This window comes from Puntigrus tetrazona, chromosome 9 (genome assembly GCF_018831695.1).
Source record: "Puntigrus tetrazona isolate hp1 chromosome 9, ASM1883169v1, whole genome shotgun sequence".
NCBI classification, from domain to species: Eukaryota; Metazoa; Chordata; class Actinopteri; order Cypriniformes; family Cyprinidae; genus Puntigrus; species Puntigrus tetrazona.
This window is the reverse complement of record NC_056707.1, coordinates 16,902,248-16,919,258: the sequence shown is the minus strand read 5'-3', so window position 1 is coordinate 16,919,258 and position 17,011 is coordinate 16,902,248. Positions and strand designations below refer to the sequence as shown.

Here is a 17,011-nt window from a genome sequence, read left to right as displayed (position 1 = left end):
TGTTATAATAAATTCTAATTTGTAATAAAAATAAATCCACAAATTTATAAGGTATTCGCTTATGATCAACGTGTTTGAGTTTATTTTGCTAGCACCATCATATACAGAATGGAAAGCAACAGTCACTTCAAGTATACAGATGCATTATAAAATACATTATTGCACAAGGTGTTTTATTTCATTCATTAAAAAACATGAGCCAACAATACAAAAAAATAGCTAAAATGGTTTAAATAAATTACTTTTTAGTGGTAGTACTCAGAACGTAAACATTTTTCTTAAAAATTTTTATGGTCTTAAAATATCTGGATCGCATTATCACAGTCATATCTGTGGGGTGTACAGATGAATAAATCAAAAGAAATAAAAAGAAACATTTTTCATAGGAATCACTTCATTCTGTGACAATTTCTCACCGTCCACTTCAGGCACTGTAGATCCAGCGGTTACGAGAGGTTAGAGACTATTTCCATGACGGGATTGAGGTCTTCTGTGAGTTCTTCTGCGAGTGACAGTACCGTTGATATCACGTTTTGTGTTAAATCAGACAGCCTGTGAAAAGTACTTTCATTTATTATGCTGGATTACTTTTGGCTGATTCTAATGGAACTGAAAGCACTCTCACCAGCTCGCGTGATGCGCTGGCAACTGAGGATCCAGTCTGGACCCTTCCTCAGTTGAAAGAGACGTCTTCAGCTGCTTGAAATTACTCTCAATATCCTTTCTTATGATGGACAACGGCAAAATATCGTTGAGAGAGTTTAGGACTTGCTGTACCAGAAACAAACAACTTTGAACGATTTGCAGAATCAAATTTTTTTGTGGACAGATCACGTGGATTATACTGATTTGATTGTGGAACAAGTCAAAACAAACTCACGTAAATTGCTGATAGCTGATGTGCGACATACTTATGACTGCCCAGATGTTTCACATCTTCATCTAACTGCTGACTGAGAACCAGCAGCTGATTCAGCCTCCCAATATGAGGAAAATATGCTGCAATGTTAAAAAAAAAAAATCCTAATCAAACTGATTAATAAGATAAGGTGTTTAGGTACAAATAAGTGAGATTCTAGATGTTTTGTTTGTTCCTTTTAATATATTGTATATATTAAACATGTAGAATACATATGTTATTACTATCAATATTTTATTATAATAAAGTACATTTTTTGTCTTAGTTCGTGTACTTGGTGCTTTAGGTAATGCTTTTTTGATTGTAAAGCACATTTGTTGTTTGACATGCTATACAAATAAAATGCATTATTATTATTATTATTCATTATTACCCACATCGAGTCAAGCACTGGCCAATAAATGTAACTGTATCCCATTATCATTCTCCCATTCATTATGTGATCTCACCATCCGAAGGTGGTCTTTCCAACATGTCAATAGGGCTGCCGTGTATCATATAAACTTCCACTCGAGGGAACAGAGCAGACAATCCTATAACATCCAAATACTCCTAAAGAAATAGAGATAAGCGCAATCACATCATTCAAAAAATGTGAACTGGTTTAAGAGGAATTGGTGAGATTGATTACCTCAAGCTGAAGCACCGGTTCATTGAGATGTTCAAGGCACTGGTTCATCTGATATATTATCTCTGCCCCTACACACAAATTCATTGATTGTACATACATTTATAAATTTCATTTTGATTTTGAGTAACAAATATATATATATATATATATATATATATATATATATATATATATATATATATATATATATATATATATATATATTATTTTAATCCTAAACTTACCTTGTTTTTGAAAACAATCAGACTCTTCAGGACTTGTGTCCTGCTTAAGATGCTCCTGAAACTGCTAATTCAGATTAGATACTTGAATGAGACAAACACAAGAGTATGTTCAAAGACCTGAGCATCAGCGTAAGCGTCTCACCTGATGGACCTGAGCTCTAATCAGTAGATCCAGCTGGCTGCAGAGACACAGCATCTCCAGTGCCACCTGCTCACTGCTCAGGTGGATGGGCATCAAGGGCTTGCTCACGCACACCTCAACTGCAAACATTAAATAATCGAGAAATAAAACATGAACGTATTCATACCAAGTCAGCTGATTATTTTTACATAAACGCAACCATCATTGAAGAGATCGGCATTACCTTTAAAACGTGGACTGTAAGAGCAGGGTTTGCAAAGCGGATCCGTCAGACTCACAGCTGCCATTATAACAGCAATAATCCCAGCGGTGACACGGATTCATATGATTAATACTGCATTTATTGGCTTATTCATCCATTAATGGCGTTTTTCACTCTCATTGCAAGGGGGCTTTTCAGTCGTCCTCCTCTCCATGGCGTTCATTCACACAGCGGCATGAGATGTAAATAAAAGGAGTGGTCAAGTCTGCTAAACGACGAAAATCCCACGATGTTCTGTGAATCTGCATTGAACTACCTGTGATAGAAATTGAGAAAATTGGCTAGAATGGACATCTATGAGACAGAAATGTCTGTATGGGCGGAGCTTGTGGCACAGGCGTTATATTTAATAGGTCGGGTAAGATGAGTCGAAATAACTTTTAATTTACCGTGTATTTTCAGTTAATTTGATTTTAATGTTTAAAAGTTATATTTAATTGAATTTACAAATTTCTACAAACCGATAGTGAACAGCGCATACGTGAAATTGTCATGAGGTGCTTGTTACTTTTCTCTGCGCTGTTAAGGATGGACCAATCAAATTCGCTTAGATGAGCATTTCTAAGGCGTACTGCTGTTGTAAGGCGATTTAGAAATTAATCGATTTAATCGCGTATATTATTATAATTGTCATTTTGAGGCTCTATGCACCCCTTAAAAGATGATGTATCCGTTACATAAGAATTCGTTATTAGCTTGTAAAATTCTCCACTCAGTGGGTGGACCTTTGTTTGACCAAACATTGTATTAAATTTTAAATACGTTTTTCAATATAATTACATATTTTTCTGAAAAAAAAAAAAAAAAAAAGTACCCACACAAATTTAGAATATACAATAATTAGTCTTTACATTAACAAAGAAGGATAGCTGTTCTCAATTTGTTGTCTAAATATATTTAATTTCACTTAAACAAACAAGGAGTTATTAATGAAAGGATGGAGCTATTTTCAAGGTTTATTAAATAGTAATAAACACAAACAAGAAAAATCTTAGACCTTTTCCATGATTCCAAAGAATGACAATAAAACACTGCTTATTTAGGAGGTTTGTCACGCATATTTAAAGTGACAGGTATACTAAGAAATCAAAGCAATTAAATCAAAGAAAAAACATTTAAATAGTGTGCTGATAAAGAAAACATCAATACTTACACAGTACTGATATTGTGTATTACAAAAAAAAGAAATTTTCTGCAAAGTTTCAAATAAAAAAAATACAGCTGTAGTTAAACATTTTTTCTATCACAATCATTTCCTTAAGAAGTGCATCTGAAAAAAAATAAATCCATTAGCAGAACTTTTTCGAGCTATTTAAAAAAAAAATGAAGTCCTGCTTTTGTCACAATTATTAATTTACATGCTTCATAATACATTAAAAAATTCCATCATATTTCTGCTCCCTTTTATGACAATATGATACATCAGCAGAAGAGTCCATCGGCTGTAGCAGAAAACCTGAATTTCCCTTGAGTTATTTACTGATCGTCTGGAGAAGTTTCCAAAAAGACAAGTTATGGCCGTCCAACAGGGTTCTGTGTGAGATTAGCCATGAGCTCATGAACCGCTGCAAATATTGTGCACTCTCCTGCAAAAAAAAAAGGATAGCATTAATACTGAAATGCAAATCTAGAAACATAAAATGTTAATCATCTGACTAATATTATATGCTTATTTCAATTTAAAAATTCACATTAAACAAAACAGATGTGCGAACCTTGTCGTGGTGGATGGTGCTCATTGAACCTCCTGAGGATTGAGCTGACCATCAGGGCCGCAGCTCCCGAGGAGCTGTGCTGGCGGGGAATATCAGCCTGCTGGGTCAGTCCGGTAGCCATGTCATACACAATAGGCACTATGATGCTGATGGGATCCTGGGGTACCGGTAGCCTCTGGGTCAGCTGGAGCTGTAGAAGAGCATCACTTCAGGTTAATACACATTTTGGAACCCCAGATCAAATACAATTTGCCAAGCGTAAAATGAATAATAAAATGAATTCAAGACATGGTCATGTACGGTGAGATCGTGTTTTATCCAGAGACACTGCGAACCAGAAAACTGTGGCTGCAGCACTTACAAAAAAGAGCATCTTGGTCTTAAGCACCACAGCAATGGTTCCTGGTGGGGCAATGGGTGGAGCGCTGGGTGGGATGGTCAGACAGAACTGCACATTCCAATTCAGCTGGGCCGCTTGGTCTGGGAACTGCGGGAAAAATCATGAGCCGGTGAGTTTGTGATGTAAAATAACGCTCAAAAGTTTAGGAAGTTTTAGAAAGGGGTCTTGCATGTAATACTGCGAAACATTGTTACAATTTAAATACCGGTTTTCTGTCATATTTATGTATTTTATTACTGTAATGGCAAAGCTAGATTTTTGCTTTAAAGATTTAAAATTAATTTGTTCAGCCATTATTCCAGTCTTCACAGTTACATGATCTTTTAGAAATAATTGTAATATTCTTATTTGTTGATTAAGTGATCCTTGTTTTTCTAATTATTATTATTAAATGGTCAAAAGAACAACATTTAATTTTAAAATCTTTACTGTCCACTTTGACCAGATTACCATATGCTTATTAAATATAGTACTGATTACTGATTTAAAAAACTTATTGACGCCAGCATTTTGAAACAACATATGCTTGCACAAGGGCAACAAAAAAGGAAAATTAAACATGAATGTGCTTACCAACTCCAGTTTCATGATGCGAACACAGTCTCTGAGTATGTTGGTTGGAGCTCCCAACAGCTTTGTAAAGGCATTTAGTGTGTTGTATTTAAAGGGTGGTCCTGCAACCTACGGTTTAAGTAAAAGAAAATTATTTGCACTTGCATAATACCTGACTTGATGGAACTGAACACACTGATTTGCTTAAAAAAAAGAAATAAATCAAAGCCAATTGCACTAATCAGAATAGCAAAGACAATCGTTTTCAGTCTAGTTTTAAACAGGTAGTCCCTAATCATGACATTATTCCAGCGTTGTTACATCAGTACAAACAGGGCAATTTTAAAATACACAATACAATTCTCTTCAAAAGTTCATTTCCTACCCTGGTTTCAAAGAACTTCTCCAGGACCTGCAACTCTTCCTGTGACCAGGGCCCAGTGTTTTCCGGTGTGACTTTCAGCTGCAGAGTCTGGTAGGTTTTAGGGTTGAGAGCCACTCTACATTTAAGCACTTCTGTCTTAAACATGATAACGCCCGGCTCATTGGAGTTCACAATGGTGAGCTGCGAAGAAAAATTAACGAGTAATCGTAATCATACCAATCTAATGGGTTGTAACATGTTAAGAGTTTCTGACTCACATTGGGTTCTAACTGTATGATCCTCTGTAAGTGCCGCCTCATGATGACAGAGCCCAGGAAGCGCTCCAGAGGTGAGCACAAGTAGCTGCCCGCCAGCCCTGGCACTGGGCATGGCATGGGTGACGGAAGAAGCAGAACGTGCAGCTTGCTGTGGGTGAGGATGGTGGGAATAGAAGCGGCCCAGGACCGCTGTGGCAGTTTACGGGGTGGGGGCATTGCCTGTGAACCTACACACACACACATACATAGTTACTGACTGAGCAATTCAACTTATTGGAATTCTGCTTTGACATGATGATGATGATGATGATGATAATAATAATAATAAATTATTCTGATTACTGTAATGTAAGGAAATAAGTAAATGACTGATTTCAACATGCTCTGATAGCATGGATGTGTTTTTAGACACTCTGGACTTACTGGTACCAGCTCGAGGGGAGTGGGATGGATCTGGAATAGGTGAGTGCAAAGAAGGGTTGCCTGGTGACATGCCAGGGATTCGGGCCCCTGGGGAGGGTCCAGAGACCTGCGGAGAACCTGGCCATGGTCCGACCCTTGGGCTGGCAGACACCATTGTGTATGGTGAACTTGGGTCAAGAGTTCCTGCAATACAAATTAAAGACATTTGCACAGTAATCTCTCAAGGAGTGCCAGTTCCCATCAAAGTTTTTGGTCCATGGCAGTAACAGTACTCAACACAACCCACCAGAAACACATATATCCCTAATGCCATGTCAGAACTGCTTTAACAACCAACAATGATAATTCTGTATGATTAAAACAAGGCAAAGAGATTTAAATCAATGATGCGGATTCACTTTCACATGATTTCAAAAGCACACCAATTAAGACATTTCAAAGCATGAAAATGTACTGAATCATTACTCGTGAGAATTTATTGTCAATTGTACAAAAAAAAAAAAAAACTGTACAAAAATAAACAGTAATTCAAAGTTTGGGGTCAGTAAGATTTCATAGTTTTAAAGAAGTATTCTACAAAAACATTTCAAATTTATGATGTTCTTTTGAATTCTTTTCATCAGGGAATCCTAAAAAAAAAAAAAAAAAAATGGTTTTAACTTTTCTTTGAGCACAAAACCTACAGGATTTCTGAATGATCATGACACTTAATACTAAAAAAAAGCAAACAGATATTTTTATTGAAATTATATTTTACAATATTACCATTTTTACTGTATTTTTGACCAAATAAATGTAGCCTTTGTTAGCATGAGAGATCTCTTACAGACCCCAACATTTTTACAAACAAAAATTATCATTAAAAAAACTTTAATAATTAAAAATAAAACAAGACTAAATCCCAGTACCAAGTTCTTCTTTGTATTTTTTTCTTGCATATAATCACGTGTATGATTATGTTTTGATTTCTCAGTCCCACCAGACAAAGAAACAAAAAATAAATAAAAATCAAGAAATAATGCAAGAGGTATCAAGCAAGTGCTCATTTAAACTGAGTACGTCCACCATGCAAAGTCGATCATTAGCAACAAATGTGATGTCTTTCACCAGCCCATGAAAGATGGAAAGCCCTGGACCGCAGAGGTAAAAGAGAAAACCAATCAGCAAAACCCTGGATCCAGGCCTCCCGTGCACTTACCATGTGGGCTAGCAAAGTTGGAGGTCTGCCCCATAGAAATGCCCAGAGAGGAGGGAGAAGGAGTGGGCCCAAAAGGAGAAGGGGCCCGCAGAGCTCCGCTAGGGGAATTGGCTGCGTGGATGTTCCCTGCACACAATTAACCAATCAGTGGCCTCATCAAACATCCAACAAAAGCGTGTAGCTCCCGTTCCTGCACGCTCACTTTCACACACGCTGCAGCCAAAGCGGGACAGGATCTGCAGACCCCGGATGGAGATGGGTGGGCAACTGTGGGCATGCTGCTTCGTGAGGTTGCACTGTGATGGTGTCATCAAACACAGACTGACCGATAAAAGCATGCACACCAACAGACAGGAAGAGCTGGTGGGACGCTTTTAAAATGAGTGGGACACCAATGAGAAAACGCTTCTCCTCCTTTCGTTTCCCTGACTGCATGGTGGCATGACCAGGACGGCACAGGCAGCAATATGACATGATAAAGACACATATTTATATACCTGGAGACTGTGTTGTTATCATGGACGGTGAGGGAGGCACGTGGTACGGGTTGGGGGGCGATGTGAGGGGTGGATAAACCCCTCTGCCTGGAGGCTGCGTCTGGGTGTGGGGCATGAAGGTGTCGTCCATGCTTATTGGGGAGGGAGGGTTGTCGTCTTCGTTGACCGATCGCCTGCGGGCATCTTGGTTACTATCCACAAACATGTTTAAGAACGTCTGCGGAAAATCATTGAGAAGTGCACAACAACAGTTAAAAGGACAGTGAAACAAAAATACATTTCTGTCATCATTTACTCAACCTTAAATTGTTTCGGTCCTGGCTTTCTTAAAGGAATAGTTCCCCCAAAATTGAAAATTACCCCAGATTTGATTCACCCCAAAGCTAGGTGTATTTGACTTTCTTCTTTTAGACAAACGCAGTCAAGAGTTTTTTAAAAATCGTTTGCTGGCTTCTCCAAGCTTTATAATGCAGGTGGATAGCGGCCATTGTTTTGAAGCTTCGTAAAATAAATACATATGCAAGTACAGCAACAAAAAACTAACCTATACGCCTTCAGTGGGTTATTACATGTCATCTGAAGCAGATTGGTGGGTGTAACAAAAACATTTCTAGATTTAAAATTCTGACATAACTCACTGACTGAGCACAGAGTTCTGGCTTCTTGGCTGACTTCTGACTCAAAGTACGATGTATGACGTAAGTTGCATCATACATCGAGTCATATGTCAGCAAAGAAGCCAGAACTCAGTTTTCTTCTGGGAAAAAAAAAAAAAAAAAAAAAAAAATCACAAAAGCCAGTTATTTACATCATATACACCTAGGATGACTTCGGGGTGAGTAAAATATTTTTCATTTTTGGGTGAATTATTTCTTTAAAAGGAGATATTTTGAAGTATGTATTATGAAGAAAATTCTTCATAATATCTTCTTTTATGTTACACAGAAGAAAGCAAAGTTTGGAATGCCAAGAGTGAGTAAATGGTTACTTTAATGCGTTTAATATTTTTGCTCCACCTACCTTTAGTCCTGGAGCAGGGTAGAAACCTTCGACTATCTTGGTGTTGTCAAAAAGACTATACGCCCCGTCACGGATGGCCACCACACCTCTGCTACGGCAGTAGATATCAATGCAGTACATGTTGCGGAAGGCCAGACGGATATGAGTGGGTGACTGAGGCAGGATGGAGAAGCACTGGTAGGCCGTATTGGTCCTTTGGGTGAGGCCCAGCATAGGCACTGTGGGTAGCTTGTTGATGGCATTTAGAGGTGCTTGAGTGTCTGAGAGGACCTGAGAACAGACAAGTATGTGAGAATATATATCTCTATCTATCTATCTATTCAGTAGTAGATGCTATGTATACTTATATAAAAATTATATATAAAGTAAATATAAATACAAATACAATATGGTGAATATGAACCTAAACGTGAATTTTATTATGGTGATTTCTAAAGTCAAGCCTCCAGGTACCTGTAGAAGTTGTACTACATTGGGTGTCTTGTTGAACATTTCTTGAAGTTGATGGAGAATTATGTTGTGACAGTTGCTACAGCCTGAATTAGGTCCCACAGTCCCCAGGGCCAGATGGTAACGCTGGGATGCTGAGTTCCACTGTATGGTCACCTGAAAGAAACAGTATTCAAATGGAAGTAAATGAAACAAGTGCGATTTAAACTAAACCACTAAATGAACTATTCCATTCATTTTCATTTTCGGGTGAACTATTCCTTTAGGAGGACCTTTAACATCTGCGTTTTAACAAGATGAAAAGGTTTTTACCGAGCTGCCTTTGGTGCTTCCATAACATAGAACAAGCTTCCGATAATTGTATAGCCGTATCTCTGAGAAAAGGCTCAAATAGGAGGGCATTTCTGAAAAAGAAGTAATTATTAAATTACTGTACAAGCAATTTAAGTTCTTCAGACCATTCATAAGTCAAGTATCTTCTTATACAAACTTTCAAAGATGTCTAAAAAAAGATTTGTTTTAAAGTTTATGAAAGAAATCTTACACTCACAAGTCTGCATTTAATAAAAACACTAAAACAGCAATATTGTAAAATGTTATCAAATCTATTTAAACATATTGTAAAACAACATTATCTTGTGAAGAAATCGAAAATTGACGAAATAATTTTAGATGTACTATGCTGGCACCAAATAAATACAAATCATAGTAGGTCATCCATTAAAACTTAAAAATGGAAGAGATGTGATTTAACTAGTTTACCAACCAGGTAAAGCCCGTGAAAACTCCAGCACACATTCATAAAGCTGACTAATGCTGTTCCAATCATTCAAGAACATCTCCACCACCTTCCTGCCACCCACAGGCTCCGAAAGGGGGTTTTCATAAGTCAGGTAGACATGTCGTGTAGAAGCTGAATTGAAATTGACAGAAAATATTGTCAAAGACACATACATTATTGTTTCGAAAGCTGTTAGAGTAAAATGAACTGTCTTTACCTTGTTCTTTGTTGGCTGTGCTGTTGAGTGGACAACTTGAGAAAACCAATTCTGCCACCCAGGTGCGATTGTTCCGGCCCTGTAGTCTGAATGTACAGTCCAGCAGGGAGCGCTCTAGAGTTTTCCTGGTTTCCTCACTCACTCCCTTACAAGGTGGAACTCTGAAAGAAAAGAAAAAAAACATTTCACAAACTATCACCAAAAGTTTCATTTTGGTTTTTAATGTTTTGGAAAGAAGTCTCTTATCTTCCCCAATGTTGTATTAATTGGATTTTTTGAAAAAGTAAAAACTTCAATATTGTAAATTTTTTTTATGATGTCATTACTCCAGACTTCAGCGTCACACGATCCTTAAAAAAATCATTTTTATAATCATATTCTAATGTTTGATGCTCAATGAACATTTCTTATTATTATCAACATTTAAAAAAAGACAAGCTGTTTAATATTTTTTGTGGAACCCATGATACATTTTTAGGATTCAATTATTACAATTTAATTAAAAGTTTAAACAAGCATTTGAGTGAAATCGAAATCTTTTGTTAAAAAAAATAAAAAAATTTTGAAACAATTTTGCCATTTTGTAAAGTATCACATATGTACCCAACGTTTGCAACATACGCACGTGATCTGAACGTACACAACATATCTGTGTACATACGCTGCACACACTATTTATATGATAGACTCCAAAAAGGACGCTATAGGTTGATGCAAAGAAAACATTTTTGAATAAATCTTACTTCAGTATACGTATGGCATGGCTACACCCGTCCCCTTCAACCTGAACCCCTTGATGAGGAATCTCCATATTGGACAACTACGAGAATAAAAGACCATTCAGTAAACACAAAACGTGACATTTACAACAAACAGCTTCAGCTAATAGAGCACTGCTTTCACCATCTAATGGCTATGTAGTACCTCACAGCGTAATCCGATGAGGGGCATGTTGGTGTCACACATGGCTACCAGGTGGGCCAGCTCCTTATTAAAGGCACACATTTCTCCTGACCTTTTGGGTTTCTTCGGTTCAATGGCACTTTGCTCTCCCGACAACTACAGGGTGACCAAAAAGAGACTTCATTACTTAAAATAAGAAAGCTGAAAGCCACAAAAAAAATTTTCATGAGAAAAATTCAACATCTCAATTAAAAAAATGAAATGAATGCATGAATTCATAATAATATCAATAACAGAAAGCCTTTTTAAGTACAACAAAAAGCGGTAACAAATGTTCAGTTCAGTATCCCACCTTCCTCTTGGACCCAAGACGAGCCATTCGTCCAGATGAAATGTCCTGCACAAGCTCCTCCAGGTTGGGCTTAAACAGCTGCAGCAGCTGAGCAGAAGGCAGCCCATCCTCACTCTCAATCTGACTCACAGACAGAAAGTAGTACTTGTACTGGAGCTCTGTCGGATTGTTGGACACATCAAACATCTCGACCACCTGAGACAGACAAGAGTTAATTAAATGTGTAGAAAAAAAGCCTTTATCTCTGACATAAATACAGTAAATATTTATTTCAGTATTTACAATATAGTATTGTGGTAGGCGAGTGAGTTTGATGAACAGGCGGTGTTTTGACAAGTTGCCCACAGGATGCGTGGTTAAGTTAGATAGGTGAAGAGTGTCTGTGCAGAGTGTGGGAAGATGTTTCACAGACTGTCGACATCTCTGCTCGCCCAACCAGAATCTGTTCAAAACATAATATAATATATTATCATCGCCGTCACAACAAATAAAACGCACCAAGAACAGGTAGCTTGAGTGCTTACTTTAGCTGCTGTAACCATGTAATGATGCGCTTCATATCATCATTAATATTCTTCTCAATGTCATCTAACATTGACTGATCTGGAAATAAGAGAAGCGAGACTAGTTAGTAGTTGATTTGTTCAAATTATCTAATGTGCCTCCGACGGATATGTGACTTACCGACTCCATACAGCATTGGCTGAAACATTCCTGAATGTAAATCAACAAATATGTGGAGGCACTCCGATCGGCCGCAGGGCTCCAGGATTGGTATGACTAGTGTGGGCAGTGCAGTCTCTATGAAGGCTGAAAAATAAACACGCAAAATCAATTAAATGCATATGAATTAAATAATTTATTTTGACTTTGTTTTCTTGTTGAAGAAAAAAGAAAAAAAAGAATATACAGTAAATTTGTGCTGTCAAACAATTAACTGCATTCAAAATAGAAGTTTTGTGTATTTATATATACACACACACAACAAATATACACACAATACATACATATATTATGTAAACAAACTTTTTTGGATGCAATTAAATGACGATTAATCATTTGACAGCACTATAGTAAATCAGTTTTGTAAAATAGAACAACAGGCAAATCATTGTGGTGTAAAATACTCACAGTTATCACTAGGGTTGCTACTTTTTAGGATGGCTTTGAGTTCTTGCAGCTTCTGATGTGAGCGGGCATGTACACTATCAATCAAAAGCTTTTCAACTGAGAGATGATCAATCTGAAAGAAAAGCCCAAAAAAAAAAGCTTTAATTCTTAAAAAGCCAATACTCCTGTCTTCAGTGTTGATTTTGTGCTCAAGAAACATTTCTTATTATTATCAAGGTTGATAAAGTTGTAATGCTTAATATTTAGTAGAAACTGTGGTATATATTATAAGCAAAGAAAAGCCCATACAATGCTCATCGTTGGGGTACCATCAATGTTATCATCAAAAAGGAGATTATATTAAAGAATGATACTAACCTTCATGGCTCTTTCCATTAATCTGGAATCACAGGCAGGGAGTGGAGGCTCATGAGAGATCTGTAATGGCTTGGATCCATCAGTCTCATCAATTCTGATGGCGACCTTGTGCACAGGTGCAGTGCCAGTCTTTCTACCCAGGACCTGTTGACTGCAAGGCAGGAAGCGTTAGATACAAAACCAAGAGAAAAATTAAATTGAATCTCTGTAGCAAATTTTAAAACTTACTTCCAGACAGATAATGTGAGGCACTTGGCAGGGACATAGCGCTCCACCTGCACTAGATCACCCCACCGCTCTCTGATCAACATCAGAGTCTGAGAGTGCAACACTTCCAGCTGTAGTGATAGGCAAAATGAGTCTGATAACAATCATTAAGGAAACTCTTTTGATTTTTTTCATTTTCATTTTGACTCAATTGTTTGTTTTTTTAACTGATAATTTTTGTATTTTATGCAAACTGTATTCTAGAAAATATATATAAAAAAAAACATTTTTAAAAAAGAAAAGAAAAAGTTGTTTAAATTGACTAGTTGTGTATTGAAAAATATCCAAGTTGGTTAAAAAGTTACGGTTTAACTCCATGTATGTACTGTTAATAGAACTTTCTATCAAAAAAACAGAAACCAAATTTGTTCTGGAAGGATACGGAGGCAGGTGTACATGTCCTGAAGAGGCTTGTCATCTCCAAACAGTCGAGACTGCACCAACTCGTGGATATAATTCACCTGCATGCTGTGGACCAATGCCCGTCCATCTACACGGATTATAAAACCAATATTTATTAAAAGAAATTAGAAATTTAAATTGTTACAAAAAAAAGTTTCAAATAAGCTCATTTCTTTTTTTCTAAAGTTATTTCTTTCTATGCAACAAAGCATTCAAAAGTGCGTCACCGTTTCCACAATATTAAGCAGCACAACTTTTGATAAAAAGAAAGCATTTCTAAACACTAAATCAACATATTAGAATGATTTCTAAAGGATTGCGTCACACTGATGAACGGCATATTCGGCTGCCGAAAACACTTCAGAATATATTAAAACTTTTTAACAGTGGAACAAATAAAATATATATTTTTTTAAATTATAATTTTAGACATATTTAAAGAAAATGTCAGAAAAACAAGGGTACATGCAAAGGGGGTTCCATCAAATATTATTATTATTATGCATCTTACCTCCAGTTTCCTTGTCTTCAACTAGAATCTCTAGTTTAAGAAGTCTCCAAGGGATGTCAGGATCATCCCCATCACCGTCAGTGTGGCTTCAAATTCCCCCTCAACTCTAAATTTTACTCGCCATTGGCTGCACACAAATAAGATCATTTATAAATCAGAACAAACAAAAAAAAAAAAATAAATAAATAAATAAATAAAAATTAAAAAAATGGACACATATAAGATATTTATTACACAGCAGAATACGTCTTGGAGCTTGGAACTTACCCACAGTTAAGTTGGCCAGCTGTGGGGGCAAGTCAGTGGTGACTAGTCTGTGTCGCAGGATTTGATTGAGCTGATTTAGCGTTGTCTGTTTCTCTGCTTTGGTTATAGGGTCAGGAGGAATAATTTTGTCCTGTTAAAAAAAAAAAAAGACCACCATTGCTGTCTGTTTCACGTTTATACTGTCTACTTTAAGCTCTCGCGTTGGACTACTCACTCGGATACAGGTGGGCAGACGCGGATAAGACCCTGTGGTCAATACGTCGATGGCGAAAGGTATGGCAAAACTAGGCAAACGTGCGTGTACCAAGGCGTCCCTGGCCAGTGACGCCAGTCGATCAGCCGTGTCAACAAATAAATATGCTTGTTGATCCAGAAATGATGAGATCATCTGCAATCAGAGCTAAGAATGAGTACTACCTCAACAAGAAAGCAAAAACATTCATTTAAAAAAATAATAAATATCACGTGCACGCATTTTTCCACTTTCCCAGCATTACTTGCCCATTTCACAAGAGCAAGCAGACGTACGAAGAGCTGCCGTGTCCGACTGGCAAACTGGACAATTTCAATTTTCCTGTAAGATACAGTTTAAATCAGTGAAGTTCATATGTGAGTAAAATGTAACTCGGGGGTTTTCAATCATTTAGGAGTCAAGGACAGTCAAATCTATGTGTATAGTTAAAAATGAATGTTATAATTACATCTAAATTATTATTTGCAAAATAAATACGAACAATATTGCTATTTTTCTCATCATTATGGTAGCACACTTTATTATTACTTAATTTATATGTTCAAACGTTCATTCGTTTGCTAATTTAAGTATATAATTTAGTAAACATTTAAACTTTTTCTCCCTTAGCTCTGCCTTGCAGCTCCCGTCTGTTAATCTCTGGTGTAATTTATGTTTTTGAGAATCTAAGCGGAAACTTTAAGGTAGTTTCTCACCTTTCCATATCCGTTTTTCGAGGAAGTCTGTGAAAAAAAAAGGATACAAGTTAAAAATAGCAAATAACATTTTACATTTTACAACTTGGAAGAACTAACAATAAAGATCCATAAAAGTAACAGAACAAGAAAATTTGTGCACATTTTCTTTTATGCTCTTTTTGCAGCATATTATTAACAGACTTGGTCCACAGACAAAACTTAAAACCTTTGTCACTCACTATATCCAACATAAATGAACCTCGGCTGCTATGAGCAGACCATTCAAATAAACTAGCTTCATGTTGCGATATTACTTTGCCCTGAAAAATTTTACACGGTTATCCAAATAAACATAGCCAAGTAAAAAGTAATACAAGGGTTAGCAGGACTTGCAGCAACATCCCTACATAATTTATATACCCCCATATAATCTTTAACAATTTAAAATCAAGATTTATAAATGAGCTGGCATGCTCTTCAAAGTAAAATATTTGTCAAGGCAACAAACGAGCCAGTGCTACACTAAACTTGATTTAAGCATGCCTGACCAGTGAGCAGAACCGGTCTGATATCTCTCATGAACTCACAGCTCAGCCAGGAGAGTGATCTCATGGTAGGTTCGCTGCAGCAGGAACTCGATCAAGAGGCTCAGCCGGACTCCTTGAGTGGCCGGGGCTCCCGGAGGAGGCTGCGGGGCTGAGCTCGGACCCCCGGCGGGGACCAGCTGCCCGTCCGAACCGATTTGAACTGGAGCCATTTTAAAATACAACGGGAGCGATGTATGGCCACGGATCCGACCCTTTTCCACTCGCGTTTACCGCAGACTAGCTCGAGAGAATATTATCACACGTTCGTCCTAATGGTTATAGGCGGCGGAAACAATTTTAACCCATGGAGAAAAGAAGAAATGAGTCTGTAACATGTAAGATGTGGAGAGATGGAGCCCCGCCATCACCCACTGGAGCTGAAGCAGGAAACAAAACTCTTCTTTTCCCTAAATGGCGCTGGATAAATAATTTAAAATAAAAGTCTGAAAGCCAAAAGCGTGATTATAAAATAATTATATTAGATTTATTTGTATTTTATTTCTTTTAAAGTACATAAAATAGAACACTAATGTATTTTTTTTAAAAATGCGTTTTGTCTATATGTGCAGTCAAATAGCATTTTAACTGCTGTAAAGTGATAGTCTATGAGACCTTTATTTTGCCACGGTAAACGGCCGGAAAGAATATCCGGGGTTTTTTTGGAATATATTTGTATTTTTTCAATACATCAAGCATTTAAAATTAAACTAAACAAATGAATGAATTAAATTAATGATACTTTTACAAACAAATCAAACACATTTTTTGTCCATTATAAACAGGACTTCTGAAAACTAAATCGAGAGAGAAGAGAACAAAAAAAAAAAAACATGATTTAAAGTAATAATATACCAAAACCAAATAGAAATATTATTATTAAATATTATGTATGGGTTATTTTTGCATGCAGTTTTACTAAGTGAAACCAAGTGATAAATATTGATGCAATTTATTAATTAATAAATAATAAATCATGTATAATAAATATATACGTTATACCATATAACAACTTTCGAAACTAAAGTGATTATATATATATATATATATATATATATATATATATATATATATATATATATATATATATATATATATATATATATATATATATATACAGACACACACACTTACAAATGCTAATGTGATTAAAATTATTAAAAGAATACTAATATAATATAGCTAACCACATAATATAATCAATAAAATAACAGAGTTGGTCCTTTTTTTTTTT

General features: G+C 36.5%; 2 protein-coding genes across 4 annotated transcripts; both read right to left on the bottom strand.

Annotated features, from left to right (window-relative positions):
* Positions 1-47: 47 nt before the first annotated feature.
* On the bottom strand, positions 48-2,492 carry si:ch211-218d20.15. Of its 3 annotated transcripts, none has more exons than XM_043248420.1 (8): positions 2,140-2,492; positions 1,917-2,035; positions 1,775-1,838; positions 1,551-1,618; positions 1,369-1,471; positions 881-999; positions 626-771; positions 48-502 (listed from the first exon to the last, which is right to left on the bottom strand). In XM_043248420.1, coding segments are annotated over exons 1-8 (684 nt in total). In that variant the 5' UTR covers positions 2,204-2,492; the 3' UTR covers positions 48-501. The 3 variants fall into 3 exon arrangements, with proteins under 3 accessions (XP_043104355.1, XP_043104353.1, XP_043104354.1); XM_043248418.1 differs by having other exon boundaries at positions 48-552; positions 2,140-2,491; XM_043248419.1 differs by having other exon boundaries at positions 48-552; positions 1,775-1,835; positions 2,140-2,491.
* Positions 2,493-3,114: 622 nt separating this feature from the next.
* Positions 3,115-16,181, bottom strand: med14 (mediator complex subunit 14). Its single transcript, XM_043249407.1, is given in 31 exon segments — positions 3,115-3,764; positions 3,894-4,083; positions 4,255-4,380; positions 4,867-4,974; positions 5,231-5,410; positions 5,488-5,714; positions 5,911-6,093; positions 7,109-7,234; positions 7,606-7,822; positions 8,626-8,895; positions 9,079-9,231; positions 9,388-9,479; positions 9,842-9,988; positions 10,074-10,234; positions 10,817-10,893; positions 10,998-11,132; positions 11,329-11,523; positions 11,611-11,770; positions 11,853-11,931; positions 12,013-12,138; positions 12,460-12,571; positions 12,817-12,967; positions 13,045-13,177; positions 13,466-13,573; positions 13,997-14,068; positions 14,071-14,123; positions 14,260-14,393; positions 14,478-14,651; positions 14,729-14,837; positions 15,212-15,238; positions 15,781-16,181. Coding segments are annotated over 31 exon segments (4,269 nt in total). The 5' UTR covers positions 15,951-16,181; the 3' UTR covers positions 3,115-3,690.
* Between the last annotated feature and the right edge of the window lie 830 nt (positions 16,182-17,011).

Coding starts and splice junctions, on each gene's coding strand:
- si:ch211-218d20.15 (XM_043248418.1), bottom strand. CDS start 2,203: ATGGCAGCTGTGAGTCTGACGGATCCGCTTTGCAAACCCTGCTCTTAC. Junction 1,839..1,916: donor TTAGAGCTCAGGTCCATCAG/GTGAGACGCTTA, acceptor AATCTGAATTAG/CAGTTTCAGGAGCATCTTAA. Junction 1,619..1,774: donor TGATTGTTTTCAAAAACAAG/GTAAGTTTAGGA, acceptor ATTTGTGTGTAG/GGGCAGAGATAATATATCAG.